The sequence below is a fragment of the Megalops cyprinoides genome, chromosome 11 (assembly GCF_013368585.1).
Source record: "Megalops cyprinoides isolate fMegCyp1 chromosome 11, fMegCyp1.pri, whole genome shotgun sequence".
NCBI classification, from domain to species: Eukaryota; Metazoa; Chordata; class Actinopteri; order Elopiformes; family Megalopidae; genus Megalops; species Megalops cyprinoides.
The window spans coordinates 36482821-36501803 of NC_050593.1; the positions used below are offsets into that span (position 1 = coordinate 36482821).

Consider the following 18983-nt stretch of genomic DNA (forward strand, 5'->3'; position numbering starts at 1 on the left):
TTCCGGAATAACCACGCCTTTTGCTCTTCACTGGATGCCCCAGGGCCTGGAGGCTTAAAAACCAACGTTTTCAGGTCCCTGTGCCCCTGTGTCAGTGATCAAAGGTGACTTACATGAAATAAAGAGAGGTAAATCACTTTGAATAAATGGGAAAATAATTGGAAAGAAATGAATGACCAAAGACAGAAGGTAATGGAGGGGAGGGGGGGTAGATCATGGAAAAAGCTAAATAAATGCAACATTTCGTCATGCTACCTGTATTTTAGAAGAGATTTCAGGGGGTTTTTAATAATAGGTTGGGTCAATTAAAAATACATAGTTAAAATGTACAAAATTTGTTTTGGTATTTAGAAATAAATGAGTAAATAAATCATTGCATATTTGCTGATATAAATGGGAATTTTTAGATTGGGGGAAAGAAACATGGGTTTGTGAGAGAGGTCTATAATGTAGTGTGGATGTCTACAGTGGACCTAGGCTATAACACAAGGGGAAGGCATTTGCGTTCAAGGGAGAGAACACTGTTTAGAAAAACGTGAATCACAAGCTCCAGAATTTCCTGATATCTGTACCCAGTGCTATCATTATATGTGAAGAATACCAAAAATCTATATCATGTCATGCACATTTCATATGACAGTCACACCCATTCTCAGTGCAAGATTGTCAGTAAACCCCTTCTGTTAAAAATGAAGACTATGCCTCTGGGTGTTGCCAGCTAATTTCAGATATAATGTCATTTATGCTGACGACTGAGCAAAGTTTGACGTTGGTATAACACAGGCAACTCAACAGAACCTTTTGTTCTTGCTGTCTTGAGTGTCAGGCATAGAGCGGCTTTTGGCTCCTGCTTCACTCCAGTGAGTAAATCACTTTGAATCCTTGTTGAAAGCAGGTTACAATCATAGCTGCACTGAACTGTGATCTGTGAGTGGGTTGGGTTTACACTTGATTATTGTTTGAGGAAAATCTGTGGTGTAAATTAAGAGGGCGGTGTGTGGTTGACTGTCAGTACTCTAGTCAGAAGTTCCACCTCCATGAATCTTTGTCACTTGTGTGGAGATCTCCTGTAGCCTTCAGGCATCTCTGCCTTCTGTCTGACTCCCATGATACCTGTAATCGAAGTGATGTTTTTGGCCTGTTTTTATCTATCACAAAAAGAGTGTCTTTTTTGAAGCCAATGTGTTATAGCAAGGGTCTACTGTAGTGCTGTGATTAGTGTGTGTGGAATTTGTGGCCGTTTTCATTTTTCTCTAATTTGTTGTTGGCTGTTGGGGTGTCTGGCATGTTTTGTTTAGAGGGGAATAGAAAAAGTCCTTCCTCTATAGAGACTGAACGTGCTACCGTAGTAATCACTAGCTAAAGACACACTTTCCTCCGACCCCCACACTGGCCGGGACAGATTGGCACGGGACGCCCGAATCAGAGGCTCCACCCCTAGGTGCCGGATGTGGGTGCCTGCTGGCTCCCGCCCGTTAGCTTGCCTGGCAGGCTTGGAGAGGTCCTGCTGGCCGGGTGCTCTCGAACCCAAGGCCAGTGCCTCCTTCTCTACCACTGTATTCTGACTGCCAGTCCAGCTGTCGGTCCTCGAGCCCCTGCGGCCGCTGGCGTCAGGCGTGATGTCCATCATCCTGTCCCCGTCACCTGCAGGAGGGATCGCCAGTGAGCAAACGTACGAGAAGCACTAGCGCAGTGTTGGTGTTGGATCTGCCTAAAGAACAAACCAATTTCTACTGTACTTCAGCAGACCATCCCAAGGAAATCCTTCCAGCTTACTGAAAATAACTGAAAGATATACCCTTAAAGTTTTGCTTAATCATGTGCCCTTTGGCGTAATGTACTTCACCCAATACACTCACAAGGTCAAAGAAATCTTGAGAAAAACATTCCACAGACTGCAGGTACTGCTGAGTAAAGCAAGCATTTGTATATTTTCTTGTAAAGTACAGAGCAGCACAGCATCTGGTAGTGAAGACTGTTAGAAGCCGTTTCATTCTGCTGTGCAAGACGGAGCCGTGTATGCTGTGGTAGGCAACGCTTCACCAAGACAGTCTGAGCCAAAAGGCTTTAGTGCAATACTGCGGATTAAGCTTGGCTTCCGTTCCTCCTCACTGGTGCATATTGCAGCGTTCAGCAACAATTAATCCCTGAACATTTTACAACATTATACTGCATTTCAAATTAAAACTCTGATGTCAACAGGGCAAGAATTTTGCAAGTCTGCGGTTATTTTTTTTAAGACATTATGAAAGAAAAAGTCAGTTGCATAGCTAATAAATAAGTAAGACTAAAGACATTACATTAAACCTCTGAGGATTACATGTCCAAGTGCATGAGTCTGACATGAGAGCAGAGAAAAGCACTGTGACATGCAATTTATGGTCTGTGGCAGCAGGAGCAGGTAATTTACCGCCAGTTCGATACACTCAGGCAGACAGAGTCAGACTGAGGATAATGGGTACAAAACAATAAAAGACAGCGTCCATCAGGAGCAGCAACAGAGGCCTTCTGTCCCCGCATTTGAATAATACAATCCGTCAAAATCTATTAAATATGAACAACAATTACATAAAAGGGAGGGGGGAAACAGCTCCTTCAGAAGGCTTGTCGCTCTTTTGCAGCCCTTCACACTGAGAATAGGCTCTTGGATTGATTTATTTACCACCTGTCAGTGGTTTGTGGGGAGGGTCATTATCCCGATGAGATTCAGCCGCCTTGTGAGGACAAGCTATTGCAGAGAAGACGCATTTTTCATTGCTCAGCTGTAAGTTAATGGGTATTAACAAACATCCTACTGTATGAATGCCCACTCTGCTCACTGAAGATCTATTTCACTGGAAACTGCAGGCTAGATAAATAGTCTCTGGCTCAGAGGAGATGAAGGACTGAATAAAATGACCACAGACAGTCTAACAAATTCTGATATTTACAGCTGCATTGCCCAAGATGCATTAATATTCCTTTCTCATTTTCACCTTTTTCTCTTGCCAGTGGAGATTACACTCGGCGTGAAAGCTGATTTCTTTGTTTAAGAGAGAAGGTAAAGCTTTTGTTTTCCTCTGCAGCAGACATCACAGCCCCTTATTCACACTGACAACATCAACACTGTGACGTTCAAAGATTATTTTAGGTGTTCCTGTGCCACTGCGGACAGACTGCAAAGGTCACATGAAAAAAGGGATCTTTACTTCTCCTGGTCACTCTATTCCTCTATTCAAAAAATATCTTAAAAAAAAGAGACACATAGTGAAAATTTTAGCCAACAAAAGCTCACAGTATTGTGTGAGGCACTGTAGTCTCAAATGGCCATTGTAACGCAGAACAGCTCACTCTGCAGATGTGACTGGGTTGACTTTAGTCTATCCAAAGGACTCTGAATTGAGTTTACCACATTTGAATGAACAGATTGTAAAGAGTCTGCTCCTGCGTCTGGGGGTGGCCCTCAGTGACAGTCTGCCGGAGGTGGAGGGGTGACTCCCTGCTTCAGCAGACATTTTGGATGTTTCAGCAGGTAGATTGCTGACAGTGAGAATGTACTGCCTCGGCTCAGAAGCAATCCAGTGATGGATGAGGGGTGAAAATGGCAAAAGATATAACAGAGAAACGTCTCCGGCAATAACAAAGCACTGCCCACTGGAGTGGCAGAGAGAGGCCTTCGGGATAAAAACCCAGCGTGTCTTATCGCCGCACCTAACATACATCCGTGAGATATATCCGTGAGATATATCCGTGCCCACGAAGGCAGCCTGTGGACTTCACCGGCCATCTCACCAGACGTCTCCGTGTCTCAGTTTCTGATAGAACAGAACGCTCCCTTAAATAAAGCAGTCGTTGTGAAACACTGGTTATGTGAAAGGAACTGTTCATGCTCGGACATTGTGAAACTGGGCTGAGTGTTTTCCTAGGCACTTCCCGCCGTGTGTGCCTCACTGGGTGTCTGCCTGTGGTCAGTAACAAACAGCTGCAGAGACTCAGCTGAACGGCTATTTATACTGGCTGACGATGGTTCTGGAACAGGCCAGGCTGGCCTGGTGCTGGCAGCCAGGCACGGAGGCTGCATCGCTCCCTCTCTGTACAGGCCTGCACGGCTCCGTGCCTCTTTACTGAGACTCAGTAAAGCTACTCTGCCCGTTTAGACTGCAGAACAGGACCAGTTGGCAGAACTGTGTAACTATGTTGTTGGCTAAATATAGCAAAGTTACAAGAAAATGCCAGGGCAGGATTCTGCTCCCCCAGTGGGTAGCTTTCATTGACCTACCGCCCCCAATAGATCAATGAAAACAGTAACATTTTAGAAAACACAATTAAGGAAGTTTTAGAAAATAGTCATAAATGACAGTCTTAAAGATTACCATCAAAGTTAGGTCACGGAATAGCTGCAGCAAATAACGGACATCATTTCACAGTTAGCCAATGGGACTTAAATTATATTCTTTCTTAAATCTATATCTATACTTTCTTAAATCACTGTCATTAATAAGCCTCTTTATGTTGTCTTAGGTACCAATACTACTAATAATAAAGACTACAACATCTGCAAACCTAGTTCACCTCACTTGCTATTACAGTAACAACACATCTCAAAAGTAAGATGATTTACTGAACAGATGTTAATTTTTTTTTTTTTTTAATTCTTTAAAGATAAGCTTACCTGCAGGCGCTCGATGGGCAGCCTGGTCCTGAAGGCCCCTGGACCCCTCTTTGCTCTCCATGGGTATCTGGGGCTCTGCTGCCTCATCTTCTGTTGTCTCTGAGTCTGGGGGGGGGGGGGGGCAGGGAGAGAGAGAGAGGGATGGGCTGAGGTCTGCTAAGGCACAGTGATAAATGACACTTCACTTTCACTTAGCGGAGGGAGGCTGAGGATAAAGGGGACCGAGGACAGGCAGCACCATCCAGGGACAGGGTGCTGTGTTGGAGGGGACCGTTACTAAATCCTGTCATACAGCTGCCGGTGACTTATGAAGGGAAAACAGATGAACCATGAGCAAGGTTTGCAGGGGGAACAACTGGGGGGGGCTGCACGTGTGATGAAGTGGCCTTTAATGTGTCTGAGACCCATAAACCTGTAGGTCAGTATAACTGTGCAGATATTTTCACAGACAAAAATATGGATGTGTGGACATTCATTATGCAAAGAAAATGTACAAAACAAGCATTTGAGACTACAAACAGCACACAACATCGGTCTTTGGAGGTGCATACAAAATAAGCATGAAACAGACTGAAACACCTATACACTCACTTGGAGGTCGCTTTGGATAAAAGCATCTGCCAAATGAATAAATGTAAATGTAAAAGCATTTTCACGCTTTAAAATCAAAATACTGATGAGGTTAGCAGGCCACAAGATATAAGGCTCTGTTGCTGGGGACAGTTAGGCATGACGGTACACAACAAATGGAGCTGAGTGAGAGAGGACAGGAAATGCAGACGTTACCATAACTTTGCTTTCTGCATGAGCGGAAAACTTCGCTTCCATAGTGGCAGCAGGGGGAAGCAAACAAGAGAACACCGTTACTATAGAAACCACATGCACCCCCCCATCATCATCTGCAATCATTTGCACAACCAAACCGCTGCCGCTACACCACCACCGCCGGCACCGGAAAGCTGTCACGTTCGCACAATGTGGAATATCTGCAGCGCGGCTTCTGTGCGCTTTGTATGAAATATGTACTTTATCATAACCATCTGTGCCCTAACAATTCGCTCCGGCTAACGCATGCGTTCACTGGACTGCGTGATTCTGCCAACTGCATCCACTTAATCTTCCTGACAAAGAACATTTTCTGTTTCTTTACCCAAATGTGTTGAAGCTGCCTAATGCCACATTGGTATGACACCGCAGTGAGGTGGTGTGTAAGTGAACATGCAGACTGTGAGTAATTCGCTGTCTGGGCCCCACAGCGGAGGGATACAGGTTCAGCACAGAGCGGTGCTCACAGCATCTCGCTTGAACGAACCAGAGCGGGAAAAGGAACAGGCCATGCTGAACCAGGACGAGCTGCAGATACTGAGACTTTCATTCCATCCAGAGCCTTAATGATGTAACCAAATCTGCAGGACTATGGCCCTCCTAGAACAAGGTGGCCTACCCCTGACCCAGAGTACAAGCACATAACTAAGAATGTAGAAGACCCAGAGCATAACTCGGAGTACAGGAGACTCAGAGTACAAATAAGAGTACAGGAGACCTGGAGCACAACTATGAGTACAGGGGTGTCAGAGTATAACTCAGCTCCAGCTTGCTACCATGGAGAGAGAGATCAGACGGCATCAATAAGAATATAATAAATGTGATGTAAAAAAGCTATATCCATGTTGAGAACATCTTGAACATGCTTTGTTTTTCTCATGAGTGATTGTAATCTGATTGATATTTTATTAATATTTATTTCATTAAGAACAATTTATCTAGGACAACTCACAAAGTGTATATTTTTTGTTTACATACTATGTATCAATACAACTTGATATTTGCTGAAGTGATTCACATCCAGCACCTTGCTTTAAAATCAATCTTTAAATGATAGTCAGCCATGTCACAAACATCCCAGCCAATCGGCCAATCACATCCCACCTTCCCATCCTGGCCTGCAACACGCCCTACCCTCTATATCGAGGTTTAAACCCAACCCGTGGGTTTTAAAGTGCTGTAACATTTCTGGCATCCATTATAATATTTTGACAGGCTACTGACTAAAATACAGGTTCATGTGATGAATAACGAATTCAGCTGATGTTTTATCTTAAGCTGGAGTGCAGTTGGCAAGGTAACGATCATGCAGCTGGTGAGGTAACCTCAGGTCACAGGAGAAACTATTAAAGAACATTAAACCACAGTATGCACTGATATAAAGCAGACAGCATTACTGTGACATTTACTCTGGTGTGCAAGGACAAACACACATTATTTTATCAGGACACTCCCCCACCCACCATTTCTATAAAGAAATAATATTATCAACAAGATACTGGCAAAATTTGAACTGTATACAAAGTACTTTCCATGTCACCCTGAACAATAAAGAGAGTGCTGACAAAACAAACATCAGTGAGAGCACCCACAACAAAATCTCACTTGTCGTGTTAAAGACTAAGCAGACAAACAGTCATAACAGCATTCTGGAGAGATATGTCTTAGATTTGCCATTGGTATTGTAGGAATTAATTATTTAAATGGTACAGAAGTGGAATTTATTATTAATTTCCCTTTCACCATGTCTTACATCCATAAACTAAACGACAGCTTTGCTGGATCTTAATTATGTCACTCCGTTTAAACAAATATTTCACAGTTGATTTCTCAGCACCCCACCACATGACAGAGACAATCAGAACCAAGGCTATTAACATGAAGAAATATTAAATAATTTTAAATCAAAGACAAACAAAAGCTTTTAAAAGAATAAACAAAATTTATTGGCGCAAACAAGCAGAAAAGACACAAATAAGAATAGCACTTCTGACAGGAATGAAAAATGGAGTATCTGGTGTCTGCTTTAAGTTTCAGGATGCCTCAAGGCAGAACAGACATTTTGTATTATTAGTCTTTGCCATGTGTGGCAGACACAAAACAGAACCCACTGTCCCAGAGATCTACGCTTGGGACCGATCTCACAGATTACATACTTAACAGAAGCCATTTAACCGCTCTCCCTGCCACAGACCGTTTTAATCATTTAAAAAGAGTACAGCGCGTCAGGAGTGGGGGTGTTAGCTGCAGACACCCTGTTTCTGAGAGCGAGACGTTTCGGTCAGCGGGCATTTGGGCCTCCCGCTCCGTTAGGTGCAAAAATCGCGCCGGAGTCACGCGCCCGGCCGGGAGAGCTCCCTGTGGAAGGGGGAGCAGAGCCAGCGCAGATCACACCACCCCGCCGTGCCCGCGACAACGCCGGGTTGCCACGGTCACGCCGATCGCGGCTCGTCTATCATGCGCTCGCTGCCAGGGGGCGGAGCCTGTGAGGGAGCTGGCTCCATTACGCAGGACTGACATCAAGCAGCCGGAGACACAGAGCAGCACAGATCTCTGCTCATCCTCACATGACGGCACCGTCTATAAACTGGACACTTCCCTTCTCCTCATTTCTCTTTCATTTTGGTGCTGTGGTGCTTAGATTTTCACCAAAATCCACAACTGCTAGCTCCTAACCTTCTCAAACTGTGCCGCATTGTTAATTTACAGGGATGTGAATAGATAACAATGTTTGGAACATCTGTTGGGCCCACTGCTACAGCCATATTGAGGGCATCCTCAGACTTAAACTGGCCAAGCACTCCATTGATTGGCTGACATACAGTATATTCATCATAGAATCTCTGTTCTAATAACCTGTTATCTATAAACCCAAACACACCATGGGTAAACCGTCCAAATGTTCGGCTGGAGTGTCCGGTTTTCTGAAATGAGAGGAAAAAAAAAACAGTGATATGTTAGTTACACGTATTGAACAGTGGAATCCGTAGGCACCTATTGTTCATGAAGCAGTTTAAACCGTAATCAAACTGCACTTCCATTTAAGGTAGCATGCTTAGGCCCCTCAGAGACATGTGCACAATGGGCTCGGTACAGACTCTCTGCCACCTTAAGGTTATCAGAGAAGACAGCGATAAGCAGCCTTGCAGTCCTGCACTGAAGTGCTTTTGTTCCGGGTGCTGGAGACCTGATGTCCTCTCGTTAAAAGCACACAGAGCCCCAGCCAGTCGTGCTCCTCTGACGGGGGGGGGGTCTGTGGGGTGTGGGGCAGTGTCTCTCCCCGTATTCCTGCTCCTCTCCGCTCACCTCCTGCTCGGGGCGTTGGTGAGGCAAACAGGAGGCCGGTGTGAGGACAGGCGTGAGGAGAATGCCGGGGGTGCCCCTCCCCCTCCCCCTAATCCATTCCTCACACAGAGAATGCAACACTAATGGTGCAAGGCCGGCAAATGATTTCCACATTACGCCGTGAAAACGGTCTCTAACACAATTATCAACGCGCAGCATCTGTAGAGAGAGAAAGATTCTGACTCTGGCAAAGCCTCCTCGCTCTAGGAAAAAAAGGGGGAGGGAGGAGGAAGGCAAAAAAAAACAGAGTCTTACACTGTAAGGCCAATTACCACCCTGCTGATTCAACACATCTGGCTGGGTTGTGCTGCTGTCATTGTGTTCTCTAATACCCACCGTTTATGGGCCGTTTAAACTGACTCTCACTTTCGTTTGGAATATCTGTGACAGACAGAACAGACACCAACAGAGCAGCCATGCAATAATCCTACATTTTCTCCAGCCTTTACTTGGCCAGTCGCCAGCTGCTCTCAGAGTGCCGTTTTGAACATAATTATGAGAAACTTTACAAGAAAAACAATGTGCATAATTTAAAAAGTCAGCTTAAAAAGTCATGACAAAATGTAGTTTTCTAAGCCGGAGAGTTGAGAAACTATATGACAGTATTTATTTCTTTTATATCACGGCTACTTTAACCAGTATCACGCTATGCTGTCATCTAAAATGGCATAAATACCCTGTAGAATAACTCATTTGTGATTGGGTATAAAGGGCAGACATCTTTGATAATTATGTTTTAAGAATGTTTGAAAGACTGCATGAGTATCACATATGTAGTACATGAAAATGTCTTGTAGACACTGGGAGATAGAGGTCTGCCCTGAATACATGCATAAATATCAGTGAGCCAATCTGTAGTGGACAGATGCGGCTCTTTCATTGAAGGTCCTACTACAGTGAGTTTTATCGTGGCTTTAAATATATCATGACTTTATTCATGATATCAATCAGTTCATGCAGAGAAAAATAACACAGCCAGAATATGAAGAGAACTGATATTCAAAACTCCTCTGTCAAATGTGAGAAAAATCTTTATTCAATGTCTGACATGTATTACGCTGCAAGGTGCATACCTCCTGTTTGCTGTAATTATGTTCATCGGGGGTATTAAATCTAACATTAAACCGTCTGACAGTTACAAGAGAGAGACTATGACGCCATCGCCAGGAAACTGCTGTAGGGATGTCAGGAGTGTTCATTTTGAAACAGCACATGCTTCCTACGACAGGCTGGTGGGGTCCAGTTACATTTTCCAAAATGACACACACTCGGAGTGACCTGCCAAATCTCATACAGCCCCAGCAGTGCTCTCAGACTAAACAGGTCTCGGAGGGAGGCTCTGAAACAGCCATCTGTGCAATGCAAGGCAGGCCTGTACGCCGTTTCATAGCTGTGGAGGAAAGGAGGAAACCATTTACTGTGCAGATAATACATTTTATGACCTATTTGCAATATACTGTCTCTAAAGATAATTTCTTTAGAAAATAAGAGATAGGATGTGATGTCCTGAATAATGTTCTGTGAAGGCTTCCAGGTTATTTGCGGTGATTTGTTCTGACATAAATTTGTATTTCCATCATGTCCAATTACAAGGATGTGTATTTTTGAGGTTTCTATGCTACAAATGCCCTTGGCTGAGAAAAGCATGTCTGATGGTTAATTTTAAAGAACACTAATGTTCCTGAATGGACTTTAGAATGACTAATAACAGATAAGTAAATAAGAATACACATGAATGATGACAAAAAATGATAACGACAACTGGCCATCAGGGTGTAGCAGACCATCCCAGTTAGCATTTGAAAAATGCTCATTTCTTATAAATGCGGTAGTTGTCATATTGGTGAGGCCATTAGCACACGCTAGCATTGTCTTCTTGGTGAGTGCGATGCCTTCTGTCAGACACCCAGGCCTGTCGTCTGACTGCCATCCACCAGCGCAGAACTTTGTCTTTTCATCCATCAGAACCCTGGAGAGCGACACAAAGCGTGCTTGTGCTCTGCGCTCTTCCCATAAATCACGCAGCGCAGGAGGAGGGGAACGACCACGCTGACAAATCGGCCTCGTTCCTGGACACCTGTCTATTAGTTTTGCTAGGCTTCGGATAAAGCGAGCAGGGTGGGCACTGCCTGGCAGCGGCTGACTGAAGCCCGCACCCGGCCGCCTCCTCACCTCACCTCTCCGAACGCCACCAGGTACTCCAGTCTGAAAAAACGGGGAGTTTTACTGCGTCCAGCAAAACCAGGCGGCCGTTTCACCTGAGAGCACAGCAGCCTCACACTGAGCAGCCGCGCGCACCTGCCACGCCAGCCAATCCCGCTAAGTTAATGAATTGATTTGCCGAGCATTACCTTTAATGAAAGTGGCGCTGAATCGCTACTTTGATTAAAATCGGCCAGGGGGACAAGAAGAGGCGTTTGAATTATGCATTCCAGGCCAGATAAAGTGCCCTGCCACTGACGTCATAGGTGGTAATTATGGGCTTGATCAGTTTTTAGTGTCTGATGGCATCGGCAATATGGAGCCTAGCGGTTCGCAATAATCTGGATTCAAGGACCGTGTCCATCCATATAAATATCTCATAGGGAGAGGTAATTAGTGTATATTGCTACTGGGGACATTGACTTTAAAGGCGCAAGTAATAACAAGTATTAGTCATTGTTTGATAAGCTAGGCAAATTCTACTCACAGAGCAATACCTGTTGGTAAGAATAATACATTGAGTCCATATTATTCATTTGGCTTCTGCCCTACAAACGACCTAACCTGAGTTTCTATTGTGTTCCTCTCTCAACTGTAATTACATGGCTGTTGGCTCAGCGATGAATCAGTCTGGGCCTCTGCCCTTTCCACCTGTCCATCTCTTTTTGCAGACAGAGATCCAATTATGTCTGTTTCCTTCCCCTCCACGCCTGCCTTCCCTCTCCCGCACCTTCATTTTGTGTCAGTCTGTCTGCTGTTATCTTTACAAAAACCTGCAGCCCTCATACGCGTCTCACATACGGACCCCCAGGCCAGTATGAAAACGATACATATTCATTAGAAATGTATGTTCCGAAACGATGTTCCACACTTCCAGCCAACACTCAGGGCTCCCCCCGATGCAGGCTGGTTTGTTTACTCTCGCATTTACATGCTGTTCAGCTCTCGGTGGGCTGAATCCTCCTCTCAAAGGCAGCTGGAGAGCGCGCGAAACAAATGTCCATTATGCCTTCAAAATCACACCACAAACTGAACAAGTTGTGAAACATCACAGAACAGTCTAGCGGCTGAAGTGTAACTGCTGCTTTGCATTCTAGATCTTTCCGCCACAGAAAGCCGGTGATGGGCTGCTTGCAGATAATGGACAGGTGTACAGTTTGGTGTGGGCGTTTACGGAGTGACCATGTCAAAATCAGTAAACCGCTAATCGATGCGCTGGCCGCTGTAAAATCTGATTTCAGCTCCGGTTCCCTCTGTGTGTTGGCCCTTTCAACTTTCCAGTGGGTGTGATGTTTGGTTCCAGGCTTCTCACTGCTGTGCAGCTCATAGAGCTCTCTCAGTGCACAGATCCGTTCTTCACAAATCAATCTCATTAAACAGGTGGGCAACCTCCTGGAGAAAACAACACGTTACAACTGCAATCGCATAAACATGCTGCTCTATTTCTTCCTGATGGAGCTCGGTGCAGCACGACAACAGCAACGTGATGGATCTGCCTACAGTATCACTTTTGCTTTGTTGCATTCCGTTAACAGTGAACCACATGCTGAATCTCAATACGTTTTCAAGCCCTCCTCGCACTGGGGAAACCGAGACGCATAGCATTACACACTGAGGAAAGGGCAGCTCTGAGACTGCTGGCTGTAGCCCATCCCTTTGGGATTGAAACGGTGTTAACAGGTCTGACAACGCACTACACAACGCAGTTTACTGGAGAAGCCGAACAGAAAATCACTATGTTGATTATACTGGCTAAGGGTGGGGCGCATCAGCTAATTCAGTGCATACAGAGTCTAGATCAGCCTGTGCCCTCTACACAACACGAAACATATATACGACAAATACACATTCAGTCATGACAACAGATTTACAGAAAAATTAACATACGCAAAAATATGTTTTTTACAGAAGAAAGAGGCTGTGTTAGTCATATCGTCAACACAACCGTGAAAGCACATATAACACGAAAGTTAAAACAATATTAAAAATGATAAGTATAAAGCGATAGTAAGTATGACACACTGACCTGGAATCTCTTCTTTGACCAGATCTTCTTCATGATTTTGGCTGCTCCGGGTTCTGCGCTGTGTTGTTTACAGAATGGTGCCTCTCACACCAGCTGGCTGTGAGGTCTTCCTCTACAGAACATGGCTACGATCTCTCTCCACTTGTAGAGTGACACAAAACAAGAAAGAGTGACATGGAATTTCTAAAAAAACCTGATGTCTTCAGTTTTCGCAAGGACAAAACCAGCGCAAAAAAAAGAGGTGCTTTTCTGAACTGGTTTGGCTATCTCGAACGAATAATCCTCCGGTCTGAAGTGAGGTTGAAGACGCTCATGAAATGCATGCAGTGAGTTTGTGTCTGCATCCGAGCATGTGTCAGTCAGCTAAAACGCAGGCTCCAGCAGGTGCCTCCGTATCCAGCCTCAACCATCCCTCCCTGAAAACCCACTCAGAGCCACAGCATCCAGGAAACCACCCAAACAAAACCCCAGCACCAACACAGGGAACACGTAGGGAGGAGGAGGAGGGAAGAAAAGCTCAGATCCTCACAAAAGACGAGAGAGAAACAGCTAAGAGCAGTGATGTCACACAATAGCAAAGCAGCAGCGGGAGAGAGAAACCGATTTCACAGCCCTGCTTTCTCCACAGAGACTGAGAGAGAGAGAGCGAGAGAGAGACCGAGCGAGAGAGGAGGAGAGAGAGAGTGAGAGAGAGAGACAGAGAGCGAGAGAGAGAGAGAGAGCGACAGAGAGAGAGAGAGAGAGGGGGAGAGAGCGAGAGAGAGAGAGAGAGGGGGAGAGAGCGAGAGAGAGAGCGAGAGAGAGAGAGACAGAGAGAAAGACAGAGAGAGAGAGAGAGAGAGAGAGAGAGAGTGAGAGAGTGAGTCAGCCCTCTGCTATTGGAGCTAGAGGATGCAGACTGGCTTTTCCCGTGTTTTTTTTTGGTTCCCTTGTTCCTCTCTCTCTCTCTGAGAGCCTGCGTCTGCCTCGCAGAGCAAACAGACGATGATTGCAGCTTCAGCAAAGGAGCCTCTTCACCCACAGCCATCAGTTATATATTCAGGATCCATGCCTGTGACGTCACAGCGGCCGCGAGTCACCGCTGCTGTTGTGATAAGCGGTAACTAGCCTTTCGCACAGATAAACCCTGCTTTAATTCTCTCTCCCAAACATCTGCCCCTGCATCTCCTGCCTCCTCTTTATTCCCAGCTAAATAGCCATCGTTGCCCATTATGTCACTGGCTCTTTTAATCTGTTATTATTCTTTGTGAATAAATTTTGTTTCCACAGGAGAAAGAAACACACATTGCCATTATATCCTTTAGCAACTGACCATGCAGCACATAAATGTGAGGAACACTGCAATATAACCCCTCCTTTCCCAGGTCTCATCAGCCTGAAATTCATTCACACCTGAAGGCAATACATCATTTTTTATTAACGAGGATAAGTCAACATATTGATTGGATTAGAATGGAAATGAGTTTTGATATGATTTGAGGTAATCTCTGCGATGCCCCGGTGCGGAGTTTGGCTGCGTACATTCTCTATAGGACCGGGACGCCACACGCTCGTTACACGCCCGTCTCTGCTGTCGTTACGGGGAAGCCGTCCCCGTTTTTCATGCTCAGATGTGACTCATTACAGAGATCGTTTACGCAGAACGTCTCCGTCTGCCCGCCGCCGGGCACCTCTCACTCATCACCATCACCTGCCACTCCAACAATCCCTCCAGTCACGCGCCGCTCGTACGCGTCCTGTCCTCACGGGCTGCCAAGCACATCTGTGCCCTTAGCAACCGGCGCCTCACCCAAACGCCTCAGACAATAATCACCACCAGACAGAACAGCACCAGCCATCAGGTCACGGTGTAATGTAAGGGGGGAATTACTTTGGATGGCCGCCTGGTTTTGTCTCTCTTGAGGTCCTCCGGTTTGATTCTCTGAATGATGAGCTGGTATCATTGATGCATTGATTTTGCCACAGTAGTTACCTTGTGAGATGTAGGTCAACAAGCAAATGTACAAAATGGTTTCTGTATATAAATTATTGCGATCACCATTAAAAATGATTGTAATATATGTTTAGCCAATGGTGTCACAATATCAGCAATAAAGCACATTTAACTATAAATACCAATTAAATTCACAAAGACGTATATCAATGAAAAGGTATGGAATATATTATACAGCAGCATTACAGATAAACGGTGGGAGAGCAGGTCATGTGAGTAAAAATGCTGTGATTCCATTTGAGATAGAGATACAGCCCAGCTGGAGCAGGCTGCCTCGCCATTACCCTGTGATTATGATTATGACACGCTCATGAAGACGTGGGAGGGAGACGGAGAGAGGGAGCGAGGGAGCAAGGGAGAGAGGGAGCAAGGGAGAGAGAGGGAGAGAGAGAGGGAGGGAGAGAGGGAAGAGAGAGAAGGAGAGAGAGAGAGAGGGAGAGAAAGAGGGGAGAGGGAGAGGGAAGAGAGAGAGGGAGGGAGAGAGGGAGGGGAGAGGGAGAGAGACAGAGAGGGAAGGAGAGAGGGAGAGAGAGGGAGGGAGAGAGGGAAGAGAGGAGAGAGAGAGAGAGGGAGAGAAAGAGGGGAGAGGGAGAGAGAGAGGGAGAGAGAGAGAGGGAGGGAGGGAGAGAGAGAGAGGGAAGAGAGAGAAGGAGAGAGAGGGAGAGAGAGAGAGAGGGAGGGAGAGAGGGAGAGAAAGAGGGAGGGGGAGAGAGAGAGCCAAAGAGGGAGAGAGAGAGAAAGAGAGAGGGGAGAGAGAGATAGAGACAGAGAGAGAGAGAGAGATAGAGACAGAGAAACAGATCGATCCTCCCCGTCAGGTCTGTCACGGTGGTGGAGAGCCAGACTGATGGCGTTATCGCTGCCTCACCTCCATTTCGCCGCCACGGTTACCAGCTTGCTCACACCCACAGTCTCCGCCCCGCCTGACCACGCCCGCCCGCCCTCATTAATCTCACAGCCCTCCTCAGCAGGCCTGAGTCCCGCCCTTAGAGTGTTTACCTGTGACTGACGACTGAGCTGAGAATGATCGCCCAGCCTCTCAGACAGGAGGAGAGCACTGTGTCACTTCACAGCTGATTCAAACATTTCAATATTTTTAAAAAACTATTTCCAAATCACAAAGGGAAATGTCCTTATCGCATTAGAGAAGATTCTCCTTAATTGCTTTGTTTGTGACTCGCCAGCTAATGTAACAGGACTGAACCGCAGGTCCATGCATTTGCACAAGTGAAGCTTGTATGAAACAGTCCAGAAGTGATGGCTTTGGCACTTCTGAATGCGCATCTCTGTCCAGTTTGTTTGGAAGATGAGTCATTTCTCTGCAAGCTGTGTCGCAGGACAGCTTTAAGAACAGGAGCAGTGGAGGGAGTCGCGGCTCCCGGAAACTTCTCCGCGGTACGGGAGAGGGGCCGGAGGCGCAGATATACCGGATAAACTGCTCGCTCCGGCGTGTCGGATCCCGGGTGAGCACCGCGGGAACAGCAGGGCGAGCGACCCTCTGCCCCACGGGAGCCGCGTAATGAAATGTACAGCAATCACAGCCCTGCTGCAAGCACACTGTAATAACCCAAAACAACTCCATTTAGCAAGTGCACACACATAAATCAGAGAGTCCTGCCAGTCGCCTGGCAGACGCAGGGGTGTGTGTGTGTGTGTGTGTGTGTGTGTGTGTGTGTGTGTGTGTGTGTGTGTGTGTGTGTGTGTGTGTGAGTGTGTGTGTGAGAGAGAGAGAGAGAGAGAGAGAGAGAGAGAAAGAGGGAGAGGGAAAGAGAGGGAGAGAGAGGGAGAGAGGGAGGGAGAGAGAGAGTGTGTGTGTGTGTGGCACATGGCACAGGCCCAGGGTGTCTATGTGCGTGTGTGTGTGTGTGTATGTTTGTGTATGAGTGTGTAAGTGACAGTTACATCACCATGGCACAGGCCCAAGGTGTGTGTGTGTGTGTGAGTGTGAGTAAGTGAGAGTTGCATCAGCATGGCACACGCGCAGGGTGTGTGTGTGTGTGAGTGTGTGAGTGTGTGTAGGTGTGTGTGTGTGTGTGTGTGAGTGTGTGAGTGGGTGTGTGTGTGTGTGTGTGCGCGTGTGTGTGCGTGTGTACCCTTACAGGAGATGGTGCTGTGAGCAGGATGGTGCTGATATTGATGCAGGAGCCATTTTAAAGCTGCAGCCCTGCAGACAGCCTCTTCCAGCCTCTTATTTAAGGGCTAGCCCTTCTGTCCCCCGCTTTCCGCAGGTGGAACTATTAGATAAAAATGCAGCAGAGGCGTGTCTGTGTTGTCTGCAGCATAAAGTAATGGGCCAATTTCTACGGCTGAGTGGCTGAAACATGCTTCATTTATCCTCAAGTAGTTCAGCTTGTGTCAAATGTGTTACTGTGTTTATTAACACATTTCACACAATAATATAGCACAATGTAGTTATAAGCTCCTCCTATATTTTTGCATTTGACCTCCACTTTTACCAATAAAATGCAATTATCAGTTGATGAGGGAAACAAGAGAAGATAAATTTGCAAGGGAAAGCTGTGCTCTGCTGCGTTATACAGTAATCTTTCTGGATATTGATACTGTCGCAGGTAATAACGGAAAGAATTTCACTCAATCAGTGGGGTGTTCCTTACAGGAACTCAGGCTCTACTAATGCACTAAGTGCAAAGGAAGTACTGGAAATGAAATCTCCAGTGGGAAAAGCTATCCTTTACAGAAACCAGACCTAGCAGCACGGATGTGATCAAGCCTGAGAACCAGCATCTGTCAGTGATCACTGTCTCTCCAAGAGATGTGCCAGACAGGGGCCGGAACCACAGGGCAGAGCCGCTCATAATCTCTACTCCTCAAAACTGAGGCTCTCTGCAGGCAAATCCACACACACGTTACCAAAATAATAGGATACTTCACAGAAAACTCTCACAGCTCTGGTTTGTGCTTTTATGAAGCAAAAAGACAAAAGGAAGAGCAAAAAACTGTCATGACAGTTTGGGTGTCTGAGCCTGATTCTGCTTCACTGAGGACAGGAGGATGAGCATAAACACAAATGAGCAGATCCCAGCTGTCTGCACACAGCTCAGGCATGCTGGCACAGCACAGTTACGTAGGATCTGGACAGAATAAGGAAGGAGTGATGCTGAGCTCTCTTTCAGCCCCTCTTTAACACTGAAGCTGTGCTCACGGGACTTCACATCCCTGACATTAAAAATAAAAAGGCTTGATGCTGACAAGATGTGAAACGTAGCCCTAACTGACACCTACAGCTGTGCTGTCCTTCTCTCCCTCTCTCTCCATCCCTCTCTCTGTCTCTCCACGTCCGTCTCTCTCCTCTATCCCTTTCTTTCTCTCTCCATCCCCCTCTCTCTTTCTCTCTCCCTTCTTCCTCTCACTCCTCCCCCCTCCTCTCCCCCTGATTCTCCCCCCTCCCTCCCTGTATCTCTCTCCCGCTCCGACGCCCTCTCTCTCTGCATGGCTGCCTCAGACACCAGCCTCTCCTTCCCTCATTTCTTCCTCTTTGTTCCTCCACACCCCCCCCCCCCCCCCCGCTCCCTGTACCTCTGATCTGAAGGATCGGTGTGTGTTGTAGGGTGGAAACTCCCCCGCTCGCCTGCTGCCACCTGACGCTACTGTGTGACGTCCACCAGTCACAAAGAATTTGTCACTTGCAAAGGCCCCCCACCCCCCAGCTCCTTTTTCCCCTGAACAGAAGTGTCTCGATTCCTCAAAACCTGAACCAAAATCTACCCGTCTTTAAAGACATCCTTATTACATTGCATAAGCTACAGAGTAAGTATAGCACAATGCACAGCAGATAGTCTTCCCCTCTAATGGTGTCAGTACTTTACAGAGAGGTACAGAGTCCTTCGAGCCAGCCCATGACACAACCATCCACGAAAGGAAAGAAAGCTTTTAGAGGCAATTCTGAATGTTTTCCACCTCATGCCTTATTAAAAACCTGG

The 18983-nt window shown here is 46.2% G+C and overlaps 1 protein-coding gene across 2 annotated transcripts in view; it reads right to left on the reverse strand.

The window, feature by feature from the left end:
- The window catches only part of LOC118785509 (striated muscle-specific serine/threonine-protein kinase-like), a 77020-nt gene that overhangs the window by 42696 nt on the left and 15341 nt on the right, over positions 1–18983 (reverse strand). Inside the window, exons 1-5 of one of the 2 annotated variants that reach the window (XM_036540211.1) lie at positions 13050–13723; positions 8358–8400; positions 5438–5467; positions 4652–4756; positions 1485–1644 (exon numbers count right to left, since the gene is read on the reverse strand). In XM_036540211.1, coding sequence (XP_036396104.1) covers positions 1485–1644; positions 4652–4756; positions 5438–5467; positions 8358–8400; positions 13050–13082 — 371 coding nt within the window. In that variant the 5' untranslated portion in view covers positions 13083–13723. Of the gene's footprint in view, positions 1–1484; positions 1645–4651; positions 4757–5437; positions 5468–8357; positions 8401–13049; positions 13724–18983 lie in introns of those variants that run through there. The other variant, XM_036540210.1, reaches the window with a different exon arrangement.